The sequence below is a fragment of the Pezoporus flaviventris genome, unplaced genomic scaffold (genome assembly GCF_033815535.1).
Source record: "Pezoporus flaviventris isolate CSIRO_AGI_PZ_B2104156 unplaced genomic scaffold, CSIRO_AGI_Pfla_v1 ptg000031l, whole genome shotgun sequence".
Classification (NCBI taxonomy): Eukaryota; Metazoa; Chordata; class Aves; order Psittaciformes; family Psittacidae; genus Pezoporus; species Pezoporus flaviventris.
In genome coordinates this window covers 54,151,855-54,174,777 of record NW_026892579.1, presented here as the reverse complement: position 1 = coordinate 54,174,777, position 22,923 = coordinate 54,151,855, and the positions used below count along the sequence as shown (strand labels likewise).

The window sequence follows — 22,923 nt, the reverse complement described above, 5'->3', positions numbered from 1 at the left end:
AAAAAAAAAAGGAAAAAATAAAAGTAAGTTTTTACTTAAATATTGAATAAGATTAAACAGTCTTAAAACTACCATGGTTAGAGGGTAGTTTGTTTATTTCTACCAAGGGGAAGCATCCTCTGTCAGAACAGCAAAGTAGGCAGCTGGCTGCAGTTACCATTTCACCTGCTTAATTTTTATCCACAGTTGAATGAGAGTCGGTACTTGAGAGGAATTTGAAGCATGGTGTGAACACAGGACTCTTGATTTTGGTCTCACAAAAATTAGTCAGTTATCTAAAACTAAGTCTTCCTCTAGCCTGTGAAAGAAAATCTCTGTTGAGTTCTCCATAATTACTGACTCTTCACAGACTTAGGGCAGTGTTGATTAATTAATATGTGTTAATAGTGAGTGTTAATGTGGCCATCAGTATTTGTGTTGCATGTTTCAAACTATCTCTCAAAATACAATTTCTAATGGAACTAGACAGTTTCAACATAATCACTTAAAGTTTACCTGAGTTATCAGGCTTGTTTATGAATCTAATTGCCAGCAGTGACAGAGCTGCCTTGGAAGTGAGTAAAAGTCTGCTGAGTGGAAAGAAAATCAGTGTGAGTAATGCAGATGAAAAAGGACTAGATGGAAGCCTTATCGTTTATAGGAAAAACAACAGAAAAAAAGGAACAAGTATGTGAATGATACTGTTTGTCACCATATGCCAACTTCAGTGGAGTCACAGTGGCTTAGAAAGTCATTGCCTGGCTGAGCTGTGCTAACTTTTGTCCAGCTTCATTGAAATGTGACATGAAACTCGTTAGTTAAACTTGGGTGAAAGAGAACTCAGCTAAATTGCTCCTTTTGTCTTCAGTGACAAGGTATTGCGTAAATAGTTGGTGTTTTAACCTTCTTTAACTGAAATAGCATCTTGTCTGAGCCGTTATTTTACTCAAGATAAACCAGATGAATTAATTTGATTTCACAAGCAGCTAAGGCATTCTGGAAGGGACCATAAAGCGGTCTTGTGTCACATGCGCTTCTTACACCTGCTTATGCTTTTGGCCAAATTGGCTTGTCTTAATGTGTTGAGCTGGTAATAGCAATCATCAGAGCCTTCTATAAGCTCATCCAGCTTGCTAACCCTGGCAAATACTAGCTATGGGTGGGTTGGTGGTTTGATTGGCTGATTTTCCTCCTGGGTTAGTGAGCCGAACTGGTCAGTGGTGATTTTCACCAAGTCCTGGAGCTATGCAGATGGGCTGAAGAACAGGTCATAGCTTGGTTCACCATCTCACTTGCATCTTCAAGTGTCCTCCTCCTGCTCTGAGCAGGATTTGGACTTGCCCTAAGAATATAGGCTGGGTTTTCTCTGTGTCACGCAAGAGGAAATTTCCCTAGTTTGATCTGGGCTGCACAAAGGGATGTTTGTTGCTGTAAGCGCGTTAGTTAAGATGTGCGTTTCTTCTTGAAATGCTTTTAAATAAAATAGAACTTTTAATATGGAAGCAAACATAGCCAAAAACCCCATGTTTTTGCTATTATGGTATATGTTCTTCAAGGAGCTGCTGTTATCTATTTGGGTTTGGATTTTAGTTTTCTGAAGTAAAAATTTCTCTTTTAAGTAAGTATGTTAGTTGTTACTGCTGGTAATAGATCCTGAGGAGAAAGACTGCCTGAAATACTTCAGAATGTCTCTTTTCCTTTGCGTGTGGAAGAGGTGGGGGAAATCCTGGTGATGGCATTGCTTGAAACTTGTCCTACGCCTTGTCATATCTGATGCTATAGAAGGACCCTGTAGGATGGCTGTATGTGTGGTGAGAAAACCCTCGAAGTCTGGCCAGATGCTTGGTTTGCGTTCTTGCAGAATGCCTGTGTGACTTTGAACAAGTAATTTTGATTTGTCTGAAGGCCAGGCTTTTCCTGTGAGCTCTTGGTCTCAAAAATTAGCATATTTCCACTTCCATGCCTTATGGGGGTATTCTGTGGGAAGATTTGCTCAAGTATATAGATACTCCAGCTAGCTTCTCCTTATAGAGAATTCTGAGGTGCTGGGTTTTAATAAAGGAGTGATTAAATTCTGAAGTGAACTGAGGAGGCAGAAGAGTGCAGTATACCTACCCTGTAAACTTGACAGCTGAAAATGTGACTTGCCAGTCTGGTGTTTCAGTTTTATTGCTGCAACGACTGTGTTTTCCTCATATGGAATAACAACAGTATTTTGGTGTGTTGGTGAGATTTACTTAGCTGCATAACTCAAGTACACACAAGTCCTGCCCTGATTCTGTTACTTAGCTTATGTATCCGAAGTTTAGTCTTCGGCTCCCAGATCCAAGAGTTGCTCCTTTGCTCTTGGCACAGGTTTGGGCTTTAGGCCCTGGTTCAGCAGTCAGCTGCCACTACAGCTTTTTTCTCTCTGTTTGTTAGTCCTTCTGATCCTTAATTCTGCCCTTGAATCCAGCTTCAAAGTTTGAATTCCTGCTTCATTGCTGTAGAATTGCGACAATAGTAGGAAACTCAGATTTTAAAAGCAAGGAAGGTTAGGGTTAGACAGATAAGGTGTCAGTGTGAATCAGTCTGTGCCTTGAGTAGAATTCAGAATTATCTGGCTCCCAGCCCTGTGCTTAGTCAGAGGTCAGTCCCTTTTGTAAGACTTGGATTATGACAATAATTGTCATTTATATATACATATTTTTACCTTGTAAGATCAATATCAAGTTCTCTCTCTCTTTCCCAAAGATGTAAAGCAGATACTATAAAGCAGAGTAAGTTACTCACCCAAGTGGAATCAGCAGCAAAACTGCTAGGGTTTGCTTACTGCCAGTGTGCCAGCAGCCAGTAAAAATATTTTATCAGCAGTAAAGAATGTCAAAGATCTAGTGGAAGAAAAGTTTATGCGGAAGAGGAGAATTTGGGTTTGGGGCTCTTTAACTAGCTGAGAAATTTGAAGCCTCCTGAAGAAATGATATGTTGATATTCTCCTCTCAACTTGCCTTCTGTAATTTGTGTAGCGGTGAGTATTTGATTACGTTGGATTTATTTTCAGAAGTTTCAGGCTGCTCTTATTAATTGTCACCATTTTGATCGAAAGCGTATGGCAGTGTTCTGCATTCATAAGACACTGTTTTGCATTCATAAACAGAACTGGTGACGTTTAACCTCAGTAGATCAGCTTGTAGACTGATTTCACTGCTTGCTGCAGTATGAGGCTTTCGTTTCCCTTGGATGAGAGCAGTCATTACAAGCATTACATTTTGTTTGTGAATCAGGATGAATGGGAGTAGAGTCCTCTTTGAAAATCAGAACTAAGAGATGCAACTGCAGGAGATGATTATGCTAACGTATGGATAAGGATGGCTCTGTGTTCGTTGACATGATGAGCACTTGAGGCCTGATTTTTTTTCTCTCTCTTGAAAACTGCTACAACTCCACTGAAAACACTGGAGTTGCAACTGATGAGCATAAATGTTGGCTCAGATGAGTCAGATCCTTAATCCTCTGTTGCGCCCCAGAATTCATAGCATCAACTACTGTTTTGAAGGCAGCTTTGCTTAATACAGTGCAAAGCTTTGGGTACTTCTGAAATATTTGACTGTGAATAAAAGGAGATGCACTTGTTCAGTAAGAACAGAAAAGGCCAAAGCTTGAATTTCAGAAGACTAGTGTTATGCCCTAAAGGTCCCAGTTTGGTTCCAATTGTACCTTAGAGCTGCACTTGATGGGTCACAGTGTTTGCCTCTGAACATGAGTGCATGGTATGCACAGTTCATTTTGTGATATACATCAACCACTCTGCTTGTGGAACAGCTATAGCTTAGCATGAAGATCTCTTTCTTGAGCATTTTGTAAGAATTAGCTGCATCCTTTGGGATGGTAATGGTGGGAGAGATGTAGGAAAGGAAGGAGTGAATGAAACTTTACTTGGGTCCTTGGAGCTCACAGAAATGTGTGGAGAGATAAACAAGCTTGCATAATACAAAGCATGGTTAAAATAATAACAGACGGGGCAGCTGGAAGTGGAGTTTATTTGTAGTCACTGATTCTGATAGAAAGCATCCAGAGCTGTGGTTCATGTGAATTAGGTTGTTGAGTATCGGGCTGGTTGATAAGCAAATTACGTTCCCTTTGGAAATAGTAGTGCCATCCTTAATATCCATTTTTGCTTGCTGTCTAGATCAGAGACCTCATGTAGAAAGGAAACATAGCAGCCCAGTCATACCGACCGACGGTGCTTGCAGACCAGTGCGTGGTCTGTGGCCTGGGCATGCAAAGCCACCATAGCTGGAGGACATCCATTTCCACAGTCATTCAGATAGTGGTGCTCACTAGTACTGTATGCACATACACACAGGAAAACAACTGGTAGGCAAAGGAGTTCAAGCTGTGAGAAAAACCGTGATGGCTAAAACACTTTTCAGTTAACTGGTTGTAGAAAGTGATTTTTGTGCTGTGTTTTGGGATAACCTTCTTCAGCTGAAAAGCTACATCTTTGCCTTGTAATTTTGCTCTTCCATTTAAAGGGCAAAACTGTATTCAGTGATACCAAGAAAATATATGTTATGTTGCAAAAAATGATGGTGCTATCAAAGAGAAGATAACAACTTCTGAAGATCCTGCTGGCAGGACAGTGTAGTGCTGTTAGCGACCAACCCTGGGCCAGCAGTATGTGTCATATGTCAAAGGAGGGCAGAAGCTGGCATCTCCCCCCATCCTGTTTGCTACAGTTAATGTGACTTTATCAGAATCATTCTTAAACCAATTACCAGGATCCTGTTCAGAACACTTTGGCTGTAGCCCACATCCATATTATGCAGATTATATCAAATATAGGTCTTTTATCAAAAAGTGCAACTGGTGGCAGAGCTTATTAGATAAAGCAGTGAATTTTAATGGATATTTAGAGAAGCAGAAGAGGATCTCTTCAGTGATGCTAGAGTACTTCCTACTCATGTACAGTGAGTAAAAGAGTGGAGAAAATGATTTCTTGTGATCATTAAGGAGTCCAGAGCCATTTTCTGAAGTGTTAGAGGTGTTAAGGCTGGTGTCTGGCCCTATTCCCAAATAGGTAATTGAAATGCTTTGAACTTCTCAAGTTCAAATGGACATGGACTTAGCTCCTAGCTGGTTTTATAGGATTATTCTGCTGTGTTCCAGCACCTAGAAAGTTAGTGTCAGGTAGATGATTCTTGTATCTGGGGGGGCTTGGGCTGTGATAGTAGGTGAGAAAACTGTGCTTTCTTTTTCCTTGCTTTTCTTTAAGAGATGCAGGGAAATAAGGGAAGAGAACACCCCTGTTAATTTGCTACATACCCCCACTCAAGATCAGTACTTTCAAAGTGTGGAGGGATCCTCATATCTAAAGAGTGAAATTCATACAAAAAAAAAGACTAAGTCTTGGTGGTATGACAAGGAAAAGCAACGATATTGAGAACAATTATGACCCTAAGCAGCTTTGACTCCAGAAAGTGGTGTTAGAAGTGGAAAAGAGCAATGCTGCATCCGGCTGGTTGAGACCTGCTTGTTGTATCTATGGATTTGGGGGAGTAAAATAAGTTCTTTTTTGTTTAGCTCCTTATAGTTCTCCCTTCAGTGTGATATTCAGGTACCTCAGGTTCCTTTTGGATGAGACAAAAAAGTGAAGTTCTAATGCTTTATCGATACCAAGAGACAGGAATTGGAATTGGTCTATCTTACTTGGGGTGTGGCTGCCAACTCAATGTAAAAAAATGTAAATAAATTTGATACTTCAGTCTACATTTATTTTCTGTCAGGATCTAAATAAACAGTTCACTTTAAGGGCCAGATTCAGTTGTTAAAAAGTTGGACAGTTACAGATTTGAGCTTAATTAGTGCTTTCTAGAGGTCTTGCTTTCAAAATTTCAGGCAGAAAAATGCATGACAGTTCTCCCTTGGTTGTGCTTTCTACTTTGGTTATTTCCCCAAGGAAATTTGACAGTAACTGGTGAGAGTTTTGCTAACTGATAAGGAGATGAAGAATGTGATTATAAGCTAAGATCTGCAACTGTTGAGGATATGTTACTACTGTGGCAGCGAAGTTTGCCAGTTTGACTACAGCAAAGCAGTCGGTCCACAGTCTTTGTTCTTAGGAAAAGTATTTGCTATCTTTATTTTCTCCTGCATGCCCCCAATTATTCTGCTTGCCTCTATCTTATTTTACTTCTTGTTACTTTTGCAGTTGATTGTATTTCATAAGGAAGAAGAGGGGGGAAGCAAATTGAATTACAGCTAGCCAGAGGAGTTCAGGAGGATAAGAGGCTCTTACAGCAGTATGGGGGGGGGGGGTGTGAAGTAGTGGAGAATATCCACTAATTAATGAGGTGAATGAAATTACAATAATTTTTAAATGGCTGATTTACTTAACTGCTTTGTAAATTGATCTTTAAATAGGGTAAGTTTATTCAAATATTTTAAAAAGGGAAAATAACTGCAGCCCTGCGAGAATAAAGGTTCTAAATAATGTTACTGTAGTTATTCATTAAAAAGGAGTAGCTAGTTGGCAATGTTGGAACAAGTTCAATAATACCACGTTTTGCAATATTTGTTTTGGGTTTTTAATGGAAAATTCCCAGTTCCTGCAGTTTTCAGTACATAAAACTCAGAAGCATTGTTTCTAGATCTCATGGTTGTGTAGAAAAGTACCTGAAAATGTGAATAAGAGTTCAAAATCAAGAAGACCAAAGAGAAGTATGTCAGATGCAGTATATGTTGTGTATGTAAGTATAAGCAAGGCAGTTTTTACTGTATATGACATTAGTTAGATCAGCAGTGAGATACTGTATCTGATTTTGGTGTTCTTATCTTTTTAAGCATTGGAAAAATTTTGCAGAAGTTTTCTAAAAAGGTTGGAGGGCTAGAAGAATATTTTGCATGGTCAAATTGACAGACCATTGAATTTGGTTTGGTTTGCTTTGTTTTTTCAAATTGCCACAATTTTTCCAGTGATTGTGTTAACATAGTGTGATGGATATAATGTAACAGTAGGTTCGCTACTCTTAGATTACTTTCTGCAAGCCTCTTAGGTGCAGCTCACAGATTAAGAGGATACAGTGGAACGTAAGTTGGAAGTCATTGAATATCTTATCCTTACAGCAGAGGATGGCCTTGTCCAGCAGCCCATGCATCCCTGTGCGATTGCAATTACTGCACATGCACAGCACATCTGTGGTACATTGAAGTGGGACAAGTTGGAGGCCAGACCACTTTCCCCACATACAGCAAACTACAACAGGTAATAGAATCATAGAATAGCTAGGGTTGGAAAGCACCTTAAGATCATCTATTTCCAACTCCCCTGCCGTGGGCAGGGACACCTTAACTCTAAATCATATCACCCAAGGCCTTGTCCAACCTGGCCTTGAGCACTGCCAGGGATAGAGCATTCACAGCCTCCCTGGGCAACCTATTCCAGTGCCTCACCACCCTCACAGTGATGAATTTCTTCCTTGTATCTAACTTGAGCTTCCCCTGTTTAAGTCTGAACCCGTTACCCCTTCTCCTATCACTATGGTCCCTGATGAAGAGTCCCTCTCCGGTATCCTTGTAGGCCCCCTTCAGATATTGGAAGGCTGCTATGAGGTCTCCACGCAGCCTTCTCTTCTCCAGGCTGAACAGCCCCAACTTTCTCAGCCTGTCTTCATACGGGAGGTGCTCCAGTCCCCTGATCATCCTTGTGGCCCTCCTCTGGACTTGTTCCAACAATTCCATGTCCTTTTTATGTTGAGGACACTAGAACTGTACACAGTACTCCAGGTGAGCTCTCATGAGAGCAGAGGTGCAGGATCACCTCCTTCGACCTGCTGGTCACACTTCTTTTGGTGTAGCCTAGGACATGGTTGGGTTCTGGGCTGCAAGCACACACTGGTGGGTCATGTTCATTTTCTCATCAACCAAGACCCCCAAGTCCTTCTCCACAGGGAGGCTCTGAATCTCTTCTCTGCCCAACCTGTAGCTATGCCTGGGATTGCTCCGACCCAGGTCAACCATTTCTCTTACAGCTAAGAACACTGCAGTTCATTATATGTAATTCGCTAGTAATTTACTAAAGGATACTTAGGATTCACTAAAGGATTATGTGTAATTCACTAAAGGAGATTAATTTGGCCTGACAACCCAGATCTAGAAGGACAGCCCTGACATTTTAGACAAATTAGGAATCACACTTAAATTTTAAAAGGAATGATTGGCCATGGCCACAAACTGCTGCAAGTTCTGTGTTACCGCATTTTTGAAGCTACCTGGAAAGTCATGCTTTTGTCAGATGCTAGTTTTTCAGTTCTCGGGCTAGAAGGACAAAAGTTTCGGGTTTTTAGGTCTGTGACAAATGGGAGATAAACCTAGACAGTCTAAAGTATGTTTTAGTATTAAACTTTAAAGACTAAAGTAAGAATTTTGATTAGTGGTAATTCTGCATGGAGGCTCTTGTTCATTAAATTCTCTAGTTCAACAAAGTACTTGAGCATGTGAAACTTGGTGTTGACAGATAAATGATCCAGGAAATGGTAGCATTAGAAATACAGGTAAGAAATGGGCCAGATGGGTTTATCTCTAATGAAAGGCAAGCTGGCATATCTAGTGAAATCCATCTCAAGGCCAGATGTTTAAGAAGAAAACCAGCCACTCAGAGGTGACATGGGGGGCTTTCAGGCTGTACCAGAATTTGTGATGTGAGTTAAGTCACTGTGACACTTCTCACAATGCTTGGAGAAAAGCACTGTGCAGCCTTGCCTCCCCTGACGCAGAGGCCAAACCTAGAACACAATGTCTGTTTCCAAATGCTCCTTGTCAAGCTCTGAGTGTCTCGTCTGAGATGTGACTTCCAAATTTTAGTTGTTACAATTCCAGTCAGTCACTAGTCTGCTGCTGCATTGGCTGCTGTGTCCTCCTTTTAGTAAAATAATCTGGGTCTTTTTCTTTTAAAATTTAAAATGGCTTGTACGTTTTAAGTAATCAATTGTCCAAAGGACAGCGCATTCCGGTTGGACTGAAGCACTTACGTGGCTGTAGTCCGTCTGTCTTCTCACACAGTCATTTTCTTGGATGGGAGTCATCCCCTTGTGTTGTCCTCCTGCTTCTTTCTCCTATGTTCACACTGTTGAAACAATTAAAAGGGTTCAGTAGTTGCTTGATGAGGCCAAAGACAGGAGCTTTTTTTCATTTCTGTATTTTCTAGGCTGCAGATGCCATTTTTATGGATTCACGCATCCTGGCTTTGTAGCTTTCTCTGCATAGCTACTCTTTACCTACAGTTTACTAAGCTGTAGCTTAACTAAGCCAGTTCTCAGTGCTGTTCTTCAACCTCAAGGCCACATGGCCACCTCCATACCACCAGACCTTCCTAGCCTTGGGACTGAGTGGCTGCATCCTGACAGGGTTTGTGGTTTCTGCTCCATGCAAGGTCTCGAAAAGAGCCTGTGAACTGGTTGGAAGTGCACTGGTTGTGATGGACCAAAAGTGTGCCAAAGACAGCTGCAGCGATTTAGTAATGCTGCAGACAACTGCATGTAGATGCTACTGTGCCTCTTCCTGGGCACTATTTAATTTCCTAGCACTGACATGGCTGTACCCTCTGACTCTATAGGATGGACCTGTTCCCATTGCCTAGTCAGGTGTGTGTAGTGAGAGGTTACTCCCCTGAAAAGATTCTCTTGCTACACACCAAAACCCTACAGATTTTGTTTACTTCACTGCAATTCATGTATCTTAAAAAAGACTAAATGCAGCAGTTGAAAAATTGTCACTCTCTGGCTTCTGCTGGGGACTTCTCTATGCCAGTGCAGAAATGGAAATGAGATGTGATCTTCAAAATTTGTGGAGAGAAATAGGCAGCCCTGTGTCTGGAAGGTCTAGCGTAATTGAGGCAGCTGTCATCCCTCTTTCTGTTTTCATCGGGTCCTTGGAATTCTTGCTTGACTTTCCCGAGGCTGTTGTTTGTCTGCTCTCACTTGTAGGGATTGTACATTAGCTCTGTCATGTCTCCTGGAGTTTGAGTGATCTCTTCACCCTGCTCTCCTGCAGGAATTGTAATAAAGCATTGACTTATAAGAAGATTCACAAGAAGGATGGAAAATGTGTTGATCTCTTTGCCAAGTTCTGTCTGCCCTCCATCTGCCATCCGTTCTCAAAATCTTGAGTTCTGAAGGAGGTGATCTTGTCATTTGTATGTCATTTGGATCTGTAGTGAGGAGACCTAGGAAAGAAAAGAGACTGAAGGAGCATATTGTGATTTATTTTTTTTCCAGTTCCATTTCTGGGCTTTGCAGCAAATACATGTTTGTTGTTTTGGCACTTTGGGAAGTTTTGGAGTTAAAAATGCTTTTGATGAGCCACCATGATGATTGAGTTACATGAGAAGCCTGCCTTTGGAGAGGAAAAAGCTGTAGACTTACTTCTTTAAATGAAAGCTCAGTAGTAATTGGATGTACTGCACTTTCCTTGTTAGGGCAGATGATCTGTGACAACATTGCAGGTTCAAAAGTTACTGACTTCAGAAATCAAACTTCAGATATGGGACTTCAGTCAAATCAACTTTTGTCCTACAGGGCAGTATAATTTCCACTAGATGTGTTTTTTATCTTCTTTTTTTCAAAGTAACAACAAAGTTAGGGCGACTTGAACTCTTCACACTTAAGATTTGAAAGAGATTCATAAAACTCATGTCAGAACTGGTTAAAACTTCTCCAAAAAAACTCAGCCTTGACCTAACAGGTTTGGAGCCTGGGATTTCCGACTGGGGGATACTTAGCAATGGGCAATATTTTCTCTGAAATCAAGTTGCAGCCTTAATTACTGAGCAACCACTGTCTCTCTGTAGCAGTGGTTTATCAAAAGCAAAAGGGTACTGTTGTAGAAGGTGTAGGGAATGCTAGTAGAAGAGAGAATTCCTGTTTGAGCAGTTCAAAGAAAATAAGCTTTAGTGGGAGGTTGCCTGCTGAGCTTGTTTAGAGGTGGATTATTGGGCTGTCATTTCTGTCGTGTGTGACTCAAAGTTTTGGATCAGAATTGATCTTTCCGGCATGTAAGGTACTTTCATGCACCACAGAGAACTACTGAACTGAATTACTTGCTTTTACATTTTACCTTGTTTTAGTCTGCTGGAAACCATGTCTCACTACACAGACGAACCAAGATTTACCATAGAGCAGATAGACCTGCTTCAGCGCCTGAGACGTACCGGAATGACCAGACATGAAATCCTTCACGCTCTGGAAACCTTGGATCGGCTTGATCAAGAGCATAGTGACAAATTTGGAAGAAGGTCTAGCTATGGAGGTGGTTCCTACAGCAACAGTACCAACAATGTCCCAGCATCTTCCTCTACAGCCACAGCTTCAACACAGACCCAGCATTCTGGGATGTCCCCATCACCAAGCAACAGTTATGATACCTCCCCACAGCCTTGCACTACTAATCAGAATGGGAGGGAGAGTAACGAGAGGTTGTCTGCATTCAATGGGAAGATGTCGCCTACCCGCTACCCACTTGCAAACAGCTTGGCTCAAAGGTCATACAGTTTTGAAGCTTCTGAAGAGGACTTGGACATTGATGACAAAGTGGAGGAACTGATGAGGTTAGTAGAAGTCTTTGTAAAAAGCTTGGAAAGTCAGAGTGAGAGGTCCTCCAGAGGAGATCGTCATGCTGGAGGACTGCTCAGTAGTGATGGCTATTGCCAAGAAAGCAGGAACAGCTTTAGATAGCTGTTCCCCTGCTAGTTCCATAATGGTCACTATCTCAGTACCTCTCACCTGCCTTTTAGTCTTTGTGTAGAGAAGCCCTGGCCATGTCTGGGTATCCCAGTCTGTTTTACTGTTGAAATATCTGTACTAAAAATTTAAATTAATGTCAGTGCACTAATTTTCCACCCTCCTCTTATTCAGGAGACTTCTGACTGAGTGTTGATTCACATGAATCGTCCTCCACTACTTCATACCTGTTGTATTTCCTTCCATATATAGGGCGAGTAGAGAATCTGCTTGAATAATGCTTTCCAGTGGGATCTGCAGAACATGTTATGTTATCTGTTTAGAGTTTGTGTCAGGGCTAACTCTGAGATTTGCACAATCTGCAGGTTGGCATAGGAAAATACAAATAAAGAAGAAGCAGAAAGTCTTCACTGAGAGCCAGTGGGTTGGGATTTTTTTTACTCAGACTGACCTTCCTTTACCTTTAGTGGCTTCCTTTTCAGCATTAGGGCAAAGATGGAAGGAGGGGATTATACTACTGAGGATGAAGGTCAGAGTCAGTGGGCTTGATAGCAAAAAGAAATAAGAGGAAAGGCCAAATGTCTCAAAACAATTTTGGTCATAATATTGGAATTCTATTTCTGCGCGCCCCCCCCCCAAAAAAAAAAAAAAAATTGCAACATTTCTGAAGTACCTGTGATAGATCTGATGGGTCCATAAGCTCTAGGATAAAAATATGTTTGAACTAGTTAGGAGACTTAGGGTAAAAGTGTGGCTTTTGGAGGAGAGGATTAGAGATGAGCAGTATGGAAAGCTGATCAACCTCATGTACTGTCAGCTGCAAGATAATGGAGTAATGCAGGAAGGTGGTGCGTTTAGCAGTGTGCAGGAGTTCTCATTGCTGAAGTTTAATCATTCCTTTGAGTTTTGGGTTCCTATGCAGTAAGTCTCAGGTAATGCTTGTAATGCTTATTTAAATGGAAACTGCTTTTATGTGCAGGCATACAGAAGATGAGCATTGGTACAGAACTAAAAATGAACCCACAACACAGCATTTATTTTGCATTTACATTTGCAAGCTTGAATCGGCCTTGAATGCTGCTGGGGCAGGAGTGGAGAAGAGAAAGGCAAACTACTAAATGATAAAGTCTGGTTTTAATTGTCTGCCCTTCTCAGGAAAGGAGAAAGGAAGAGGAGAGAAAAGTACGTGTTTACTGCAGTTAAAATTTTCTGCATATCACAGTCCCTGTGCAACCTACAGATTTTATTTTCTTTTTAGCAGTTTCGGTCCCTTCTGAACTACCTTTGCACACCTTGTAAAATCATACAAAGGCTTTAAATAACCGCCACTTGTTCATTCAGTGCAAGCTGTGGACTAAAGAAGTGTGTGTGGAGGATAGAGGTTGCAAAATCTTTTCTCCTTTGAGTTTTTTCCTTGAAAGGTTTCAGGAGGTTTGTGTATGTATATTCATTTGTGCAGCTAACCAGGCAGACCCTGCTATCCTTTATATTTTATTTTTGTGCCTCATTTTTATGACTGAGGTTTTTATGCTGGTATGTGAGATTTATTCATCCCTGTGTAATGAAACTTTGTACATTCCATATGGCAGTGCTGAACCTATTATGAATTATATAGGACATGAGTCATCCATTCTCCTGCTAAGGTACTTTGATCAAACGTGACACTTGTTAAAAGAAGTGTCCACCGGTGAGGCACTTTGACTATTTTAATGCCTGCCTTCCCCACTCCTTGTCCCCTAAATAAAGGAAGTAAAGCCATTTTGCATCTTCAAAGTGCACTTTGGTCTGTCTGTCTTTTGTGTGTTCTTTTGTGTTGTTTTTTTGTTTGTTTGTTTGTTTTGGTAGGAGGGACAGCAGCGTGATAAAGGAGGAAATCAAAGCCTTCCTAGCCAATCGGAGAATTTCCCAAGCAGTTGTTGCACAGGTAACAGGTAAGAGCTCGGGGAGTCCTTTCTTCAATTTGGGAAACTGTGCGTAACTGTCTGTCTCTGAACATTGCAGATGTTGGAATATTGCTTGGCTTTCTGCATTGCAGTGCAGATCTGTCAGCTTAGTCATGATAATGTATGCCTTTGATTTAAGACCCATTGTCCTGCACATCATGGAACTTCCCCAGTGAATCACTTTTTTCTTTTTTTTCTTTTTGTGGCTTGTGCTAGCAGATTTTATTTTACAGCATTATAATAAGCCCAAAGTTCTTATCTTAAGATGAAAAAGGTTTTCCTTAATTCTAAAATTGTTTGTGAAGAGTGGCAAATAGATGGCGTATCTTCATCTTCATGTATGGGGAGTGAGAGATATATAGATATAATGTGTATTTTTACCATAAAATGTATATGAATAGTAGGGAGACACAGCTATAGTTTGTATAACTACAGGCAGAGAGAGCTGGGCTTGTTCTGCCTGGAGAAGAGAAGGCTCTAGGGAGACCTTCCGGTGTGTAAAGGAGCTGACAAGAAAGCTGGAGAGGGGCTTTGACGTGAGCCTGTAGGGACAGGACAAGGGGGAATGGCTTTAAACTGACAGAGGAGAGATTTAGATGAGATCTTAGGAAGTTCTTCCCTGTGAGGATGGTGAGGCCCTGGCACAGGTTGTCCTGAGAAGCTGTGGCTGCCCCATCCCTGGCAGTGTTCAAGGCCAGGCTGGACAGGGCTTGGAGCAACCTGGTCTAGTGGAAGGTGTCCCTGCCTGTGGCAAGGGGTTGGAACTGGATGAACTTTAATGTCCCTTCTAACCCAAACAATTCTGTGATTCACGAGTCATATTATGATAGATTGAAGTTTTTGAATCACTTGCCTTTGAGCAACATCCCCAGTTCCCTCAGCTGTTCCTCACAAAACCCTTCACGAGCTCCATTGCCCTTCCCTGCATATACTCCAGCATCTCAGTATCTTAGGATGAAGACTTAATAAAATAGGTAGCTCGAATTCCATGTTATACCTATAACATATTAATTTTTTAACCCAAGCTTGAATTAAATCTTGAAAATAGGTTTTTAAGGCTTCTTGATGACTAGGAATTACAAACCAGCAAGAGGGAATTTGTTTTCTATGGTATTTCCAGTATTTGAAAGGTCAGAAGAACCCATCTGCCTGGGAGATTTGGGTCTGCAGGCATGCTAGCAGTTCAGGTAGGCAGGCAGAAATGGGCACTTGATCCATGGAGCTAGGAATTCCTTCCACGTCTCCAGCTCTTCTCTGTGATCTGGGCTAACTTATTTGTCCTTCCCTGGTTTCAATTTCATCTGAAAAATCATGAGATTAACATTTAGTGTAACTGAGGAATATTATTAGCTTTATCAGATGTTAGCATTAGTACTTCAAAAATTAAACATTAAGTCTAGTTGCTTAAATTATACCTGAACTCTGAAGTTTTGGCAGTTAGTAGGTCCCTCCCCTACTTTTGTGCAGTCCTTGCCTGCATATAGTCCTGGAATAATGCTCTCTGATTTGACCATCATGTCTACCAGCAGTCAAACTAGCTTCAACAGAAATAAAGCAAAGAGGGAACAATTGCAGAAAAAGACTCTCTAAAAGAAGCCAGCATTTTTTTATTATTTTATTTTTTTATCAGTGCAGACTGCTGCATGCTGGGCCATTGAATCAGAATTATCACACATTTCAGTTGCTGTTAAGTTGGCATTTAGCCTTTGGGAGATTTCATTGTTTGTCAGGCTGCTCCTCCTGAAAGGACACCATCCATGTTGTACACAGTTGACTAAGTTTCACACCCATCCCACTCAACTCTCCTGAGTAACAAGGAGGGGGAATCCAGAATGTAGCTGCACAGTGATCAGAGAAAATACTACTAGATGTCGCTTTTGAGTTTGTCAGTGGGACAGGCAAAGATCTAAGTAATGGCAGTGCTTTATTATCTTGTTTTCAAGCCATATCAGTGGTTAACCAAATAGATCTAGATGTTAAATGGCTGCATCCTTTTGCAGTGGTGCTTCCGTGGACTTTTCAAATGAGAAAAGAAAGTGGTATTTTGCACATGATGCAGTTTCTCAGGACGAGGTGGCATCAAGGCTTGCACTGCACTGTCATGCACCGGTCTCTTCCACCTACTACCCTTGGCAGGTGAACTGTGTCATCCTCCATATGCTTGGTGGGAAGGTCTACATGAGCCAGTTCATTTTAAATATAACCCATAGCCTCGTGTAAGCAGATGTGTAGTACTTATGTGCCACTGTTAAGTACATAGTTATGGCTTATCTGAAAAGAAATAGTAAATCTCAAAGAAATGTTTGAAGGGACCAGATTAAAGAGTATACTCAGCACTTCTAGGGAGAAACATCAGCTTCCTCTCAAAAGTACAGCATGGTGAAGAGTGACTGAAAATGGCTCGGGACAGAGATCCAGCACAGAAAGCACATGTCCGAGGGCTCTCACTTCCAAAGCTGTCTTAGGCCCGATGAGTGCTAGCTGACTTGTGTATTCTTCAGATGTATCCAGCATCCCTTCCTGTTCAGGCTGTGAAACAGGCTCCCAAGCAAACTGTTACTGGAGGCTGCAGTGTGGATGTTGGATGTATTTGACTTGCCCATCCATTGGCTGCCACCCTGCATCAGCTGGAAGTCTTTTGTGTAGCACTTGAAGTAAATGCAGAATAGCGTGGCCTCAGCTTTTAGCATCCATCTCTTCTTCTTGGTGTACTGAGAGAAAAGGACAGACTGGAAAATGGTAACCAAGTGTTAAATAGTGACTTGAAATAGCATAACACTTACTAATGCTGGTCTTAAATGCAGGAACTGCTTTTTATAGAAACTTTTTTAATGGTGTCTGTAATAAGATAAACAAGAAGCACTTGGGTTGGGCTCTGTATAAATAATCTCCTACTGATAAGAAAAATGACAGTATAAACAGGAGCTAATAATAGTTCCTGCGGAATTTCCTATCGTGTTAGTTGAAGCTCCTTTTAACTTAACTGCAGCTTACTTGGGGGTCGGTATTTAGCCCTACATATGGCAGTTGAGATGCCAAATTTTTTATCAGCAATAAATTGAAGTTGTGTGCTGCAATTTGCTTTAATTGCCATCAAAATTGTATCATGGTACCAAGGGTGTTATGGTCAGAGGGCAAAGGATAAAGAGATAAATATAAAGTAGTTAAGAGATGCTGTCTCTTAGCTTCTGAATGTAGATGGAGGGTGAGTGAAACGTTTGCAGAAACTAGTGTCTTTCTGTTATGTACTACAGTAAAGGAGAAAGGAAGGAGTATACACAGATGAGCCTTTTGCAGCAAGGCTAAATGCTTTGATGGATGATGCCTCTGCAAGGTTTGGAAATAGTAGCTTTTCCATTTTTTACACATAGGGAGTGAAGAAACAAAAAAGAACCTTACTTCCTTGAGGGTCATAGTGGAGACAGTCTGTTGCAGAACAGGAATTTGAATCCAGGTATCTCAAGTCATAGGCTAGTAGCATAAAAACTGAACCACCATTTAAAAAAAAGGAAATCAACAACAATAAAATGAAGAGGCCATTTATTCTTTTTCTTTTAATACAGAATACGTAGAGCTTTCCTGTGTGCAGTTCTGCTAACCTTCCCAATTATTCTGCTTGTACCATTCAGCTCTGTCCTACTGTCTCTATCTTAATTGATATGAGATCTTCAGGACTTATGTTTGTGTTTGCTAAACACACAGAGCATCTTGCGCGGTGGAGGGCAGCCTTGAAGCACTGCTGTAACATAAATAAAATCCCTTAAGGTTTGGAACTGATGCGTAGGGATGCTGAGCAAATGTAAATAAAAAGTGAAACTGAAGTACTTCCATTGTGAAGAGAATTCAGAAAATTGCTTAGTTACTGATCGTCTGAAATGACAAGAAATAGGATTTTGAAAAACATTTTCCTCCCTGTTTTTTTTTTTTAATACTCATGACAACACAGTGAAAGATGTGTTTTTCTGTCACTTTGGAAGTTTTCTGTAGACAAGGTTTGCTAATCTAAATTGATAGATGTCCTTTGCTATGGGAAGGAGTAACATGTGACATGTCAGCATTTCATAGAATCACAGGATGGTTTTGCGTTCATCCAGTTCTAAACCCTGCCATGGGCAGGGACACCTTCCACTAGACCAGGTTGCTCCAAGCCCTGTCCAACCTGCCTTGAACACTGCCAGGGATGGGGCAGCCACAGCTTCTCAGGGCACCCTGTGCCAGGGTCTCACCACCCTCACAAGGAAGAACTTCTGCCTCAGATCTCTATCTCAGTCTCCCCTCTGTCAGGTTAAAGCCATTCCCCCTTGTCCTGTCCATACAGGCTCATGTCAAAGCCCCTCTCCAGCTTTCTTGTCAGCCCCTTTAGGCACTGGAAGCTGCTCTAAGGTCTCCCTGAAGCCTTCTCTTCTCCAGGCTGAGCAACCCCAACTCTCAGCCTGTCATTGGAATTGCTGTAATTCTTTGTGATTACCACTTCTTCCTTCATTATGTTCTGTAAGAAAACTAGTTGTCCTCATTACAACGTATTCATGCCCCTGTTGATGCAGAGCCCAGAGGATTGCAGTCTTCCTTGAGGTCCGTGATTCAGTTTGAGAGCGAATTTCCTCAAGACAGCTGTATTTTCAGTACTGCAGAGAACTTATTTCATTAATCTGCTTCTGGCAGCAGACTGATTTTTTTTTTTTCCTGCCAGTGCAATTTCCTAAAGTAGCATGATTATAGACCGTGTAACAGGAGGGTACTGGTGATAGTACTAGTCATTGTCCCTGTAAGTCAACTGTGCAAAACCCACCTGAGATTGAAGAAACTCTGATGTGACAATTTGGAGATATGTTTTTTTTAATTGAAAGGAGTGAAAGATGAGTTTGTGATTAAGACACTGTACCCAGGATCTAGGTGATTCTGCTTCAGTTCTTCTGTTAGGACTTTGCATGTGACCTTGAATCAGTCAGGCTGTTGGAATATGCTGTTTTGGGGCCTCTAAACCAAGCTAAGGTACAGATTAAAGGCATTTATATCTTAAAAGGAGAAACAGGATGAGTGATATAGGTAGAGGAAACATTTAAGAGGGTTGGCTCTTATTACAGATGTATGAAACAAGGAAAGAGAATAATAAATAGGAGAAAAGAATAACAGGATATGGGATTCAAATGGCCTTCTAGAGGTTGTCCGCTACTTTCCTGTGACCAAACCAAAGATCAGCTGCCTAAGCCATACCAGGCATGTTCTCTGGGTTTGCAGCATTGCTATGGAGGTCTGTAAGCTGAAGAGCAAAATGGGCTGTGGGCTTTTTGCTAATGCAAAAAATGCTATGGACTACAGCCTGTTCACGAGATGCCACAGTCAAATAATAATGTACTGAGAATTTATTGGAGAATTTATTGTTACTACATCTCAGCCTCCTTTACAAATCTCCATTTTGCAGAAACAACTTTATAAACTGTGAGGACTTGCAATGGGTCAAATGTGGACATGGAAGTACACAGCTTGAATCTTCTGGCTCCTGCTCCTTTGCTTTGTCTTGAGCACATTGTCTGGAGTGGCTAACATCTGTACCACTTTATGACCCTATCAGGCAGCCTCTTGAGCAGCATTTGGATTTTCCAGTAGCCTCTTGTTGAAGATACTTAATCTCTATTTATAATTTTATGTAATAATGCTTTTCATTTGTATCTTACCTTGTTACCCAAACACTCAACAAATATTAATTCACTGCAGTAAGCCTAAGTGGACTGTAGTAAACACGTTAATTAATGGTGCTGTTACCCATTGATTAATAGGAGCCAGGCAGCCAAAAGCAGACATGAACAGTTGTGACCCGCAGCACTGTGTTAAAGAAATGGCTTTTCTAAATCATAATAGTAAGGGAAGAGCTGCAAATTTTCAAAACTTGGTCTTTTCACTGCCCATCAGGCGTGTGGATTGCGAGATTTCAATTAGACTGAAGCTTTGTTTTGAGTCAGAGAGGTTTATCAACTTTTATTGACTTATTTTGGTAGTAACTTGTATGCTTCCACAGTTACTCAGTGTAAATTTGGCAGAATCGAAGGTTTGTGTTTAGCTGAATAATTTTGCTTCCCTACTAATATGAACTCAATAATATATCCCAATGGGGATGATCAACTCCTGAGTGCCTCAGCTGTTTCTGAAATCTTCCAGATGTGGGGCAAATGCAGTTGCTGAGAATGGGTGTTAAGAACATCAGTAGATGTACAGGAAACAGTCAGACCTGAGCAGGTTTTGTGGGCAGAGCTCTGTTGAATAGCACTAAGCTTCTGTACTCAAAACAAAATATACCTGTCCCTTTTCCCCAGGACAATTGAAACTTCATATGCTCCAAAATCCTCTGTAAGGAAGAACAGTTAAGAGCGTAAACTCCGCAGTGTAAAAATCTGGTTGGAGTGAATTCCCCTGAATATGATACTTGAGAGTCAGGTTGCATCATTGTGAAGTTAACTAGCTTCAGGGTTTCAATGAAAAAAAAAAAACCACCAACAAAAAAGCAACCAAACCCCACACATAGTAAAATCCCCTTATTAGAAGTGGTAAAACTACAGGGGGTTGTTTTTCATGAGTTAAATATGATTATGAGATCTTATAAAACTTTGATGCATCTCAAGAGAGGAGAGGTAGTTTGGTTTCCATGTGAAAACCAGCCTTCTACCGGCCTCAGTGTTATCACCAAGCAGGTGGTAGCACAGGTGGTGTTCAGCCATATATTATTTCTTGGAGCACCTCCTAAAGCTTTACTTCTCAGGTGAGTTTAGATGTTATTAACCCTTTTTGTCAGCTGAAGAGTCTTGTGGAAAGCACCAGAAATCCTCCAGTACTGCTTCAGTTATTCAGCAAACTACATGTATTTTGATATTTTCAAATGAATCTCTTAGTGCACTTTTAAACTTATTGCACTATTTGGTTCCTCTCTTTTTTTCCCTTTTCCCTTTCTGCATTTCCTTTTCTGCATTGATCCTTCATTCAATGTCGCACTTTGGAAATCACTATTAACTTGTAGGGGTTTTTCCCATTTTACTATTTTCTTAGAATTCCTGCCTTAAAAACTCTGGAACTTTTTGTCCCTAATCTTGTGTGGATACCTAGAGCATGAATCCTGCTTTTCTGACAGACAGCTGCCCTTTGTCTGTTTTCTGGCTGCTGTTATAGCTACTGGTAGTTGGCTTGCTCCATTTCTGGACTGATTTGATCTATGTCACATAAACTGTTTTTGTGTTTATCTCCCTTCTTATTCAAGCCTTGAATGGTAACAATCTTCTAACTCCCTTCTTTATATATAGTAGGGGGTAAGGGACTTGTTCCCATTTCACAGATGACAAAATTCCAGAATGTGGGAAGTTGTGAACAGTTCAAGTCAATGGTAGATCTGCCTTCCCAATTTGTACCCTCTTTGCTTGTAGGTTGATTGTGCCGATTCCAGGATGTACCTTGAGTAAAGTTGAAGATAACAGGGAGAAGTCAAAACAGTTAGGGATGGGGATGGGAAAGCTTGAACCATACATTTTTTGTGGTTGAAACATTATGAGTTCCTGAGCTTTGTAAGACACCTTTTATCAGTATATAAACCACTTTAAAATGTTTTGAAAAGAGCAAGTTTTCTCTTCCTCTCTCTCTCTTTTTCTTTTCTTTTGTTCTGTTTTTTCACAGGTATCAGTCAGAGCCGGATCTCCCATTGGCTATTGCAGCAGGGGTCGGACCTAAGTGAACAGAAGAAAAGGGCATTTTACAGATGGTACCAGCTTGAGAAGACAAATCCTGGTAAACAAATACAGCCTAAACATCTCCTGCTGTTTTATTTATGGAAATAAATAAAGCCTTTTGTCACTGTTTTTTATTATCACTGATTATTCACCTCTTGGTCTGGTGTCCTGTAGAGGTATTCCCTCTCACCAGTTTACCTTTTTTTAGGAGAGTAGGAACAAATACGCGCTTTGCTTTGCAGTAAATGATCTATAGCTGACTCATCCGTAGCCATGTGTCCAGTTCCTCAGTCATGTTACCCTGTCCTCAGTATAGCCAGCTCTGGGAATCAGAAGCTTTCAGGTGAAGTTGTAGTCGGGTAACATGAAATACATGCTGAGGCTCTTCAGAAAAAAACAAATAAAAAACATTAATAACATCTGCATAATAGAATGTTGCATAAAAAGAAAAGCAGTTTTGTGTAGAGGAACTTTGAGATAACTTCAGAGGGTTTCACTTTGGATGGGATGTTGATAGGTAGAGCAATAAGTTGGAGACGTGCCTCTCAAATCCCACCTGCTTCTTCAAATCTCAAAATAGATCTTAAATACAAAAAGTAAAGCTCCTCGTTATCTTTTCACTCACCAGCAATCTTCAAAATCACAGAAGAATTAATTTCCTTGCATTGTTCTTCTCCATAGATTTATTTTTTTTTTTAAAACAGTTCCTATTTTTCCCTTTAGCAATTTTATTGTAAAGATCAAAATATTTACATTCAATTTCCTTTAAACTATGGCATGATTAAATTAACTGTATAATTGTTTTAAGAAACTTAAGACTTGTACTCCCTAATGTGAATTTGGCTTTATATCCAGAATTCTATTAAGAAAAATTCCAGTGAAAACAGATCTTTACAACTTCTGCTTTGTATATAAGCTGAAAATCAAAGAGGCTGAAGCTGTTGGTTTGAGAATGAAAAACTTGAGCTTAAAGTTGGGCTGGTTCAGATTCATGGCTGAGCCCATCCTTTCTGTTAAGCATGTTTAGAAAATGGTTTTAAAGAATGAAAGTGCCAAGGGTTGTGAGGTGCTGGCAAGCTGCAGGGATTGCCAAGAAGTCTTGATTTTGCAGTGGGTAGAATGTGATACTAAGGACCAGCAAAGTTACCAATATAACTGCTTTGAAAGCCTCAAGTTGTACCCTATGAAGTAACTCTCAGCCACTTCCCTTTTATGCAAGGTAACGCCTCCAAAACAGTGGAGAGAACTAAAGGGGGTTTGGAAGATGTAGGTTGTTTTGGTTTTTTTTTGGGGGGGGGGGAACACCAACAAAAAACCCCCAAACAAAACCGAAGTTCCTCCACTAACAGTGAAAATTGTGTGGATCTTTCTTACGGCTTTGCACCTTGCCATTTGGAACTGTTTAAGAACTAGTATTCTGTGGTGAGGTAAGCGAAGCCGTGTCAAACTTAGCACTAAAATCTTTACTTCCTCCTCTTAAACTTCTTTCTTTCTGCACATCCACAAGCTCACATCTTGTTTGTCCTTTCACTCTTGAGAAACATCTAAGAAAGGAAGACTTACAACACAGAAGGTTAT

General features: G+C 40.7%; 1 protein-coding gene across 22 annotated transcripts in view; it reads left to right on the top strand.

Moving 5' to 3' along the window:
* The window catches only part of HMBOX1 (homeobox containing 1), a 111,865-nt gene that overhangs the window by 50,827 nt on the left and 38,115 nt on the right, over positions 1–22,923 (top strand). For 20 of the 22 annotated variants that reach the window (XM_061461128.1, XM_061461139.1, XM_061461146.1 and 17 more), the window contains 3 exons: positions 11,081–11,560; positions 13,539–13,624; positions 21,293–21,403. In XM_061461128.1, the coding sequence (XP_061317112.1) occupies positions 11,081–11,560; positions 13,539–13,624; positions 21,293–21,403 (677 nt within the window). Of the gene's footprint in view, positions 1–6,169; positions 6,312–11,080; positions 11,561–13,538; positions 13,625–21,292; positions 21,404–22,923 lie in introns of all 22 variants that reach the window. The other 2 variants (XM_061461134.1, XM_061461135.1) reach the window with 1 other exon arrangement.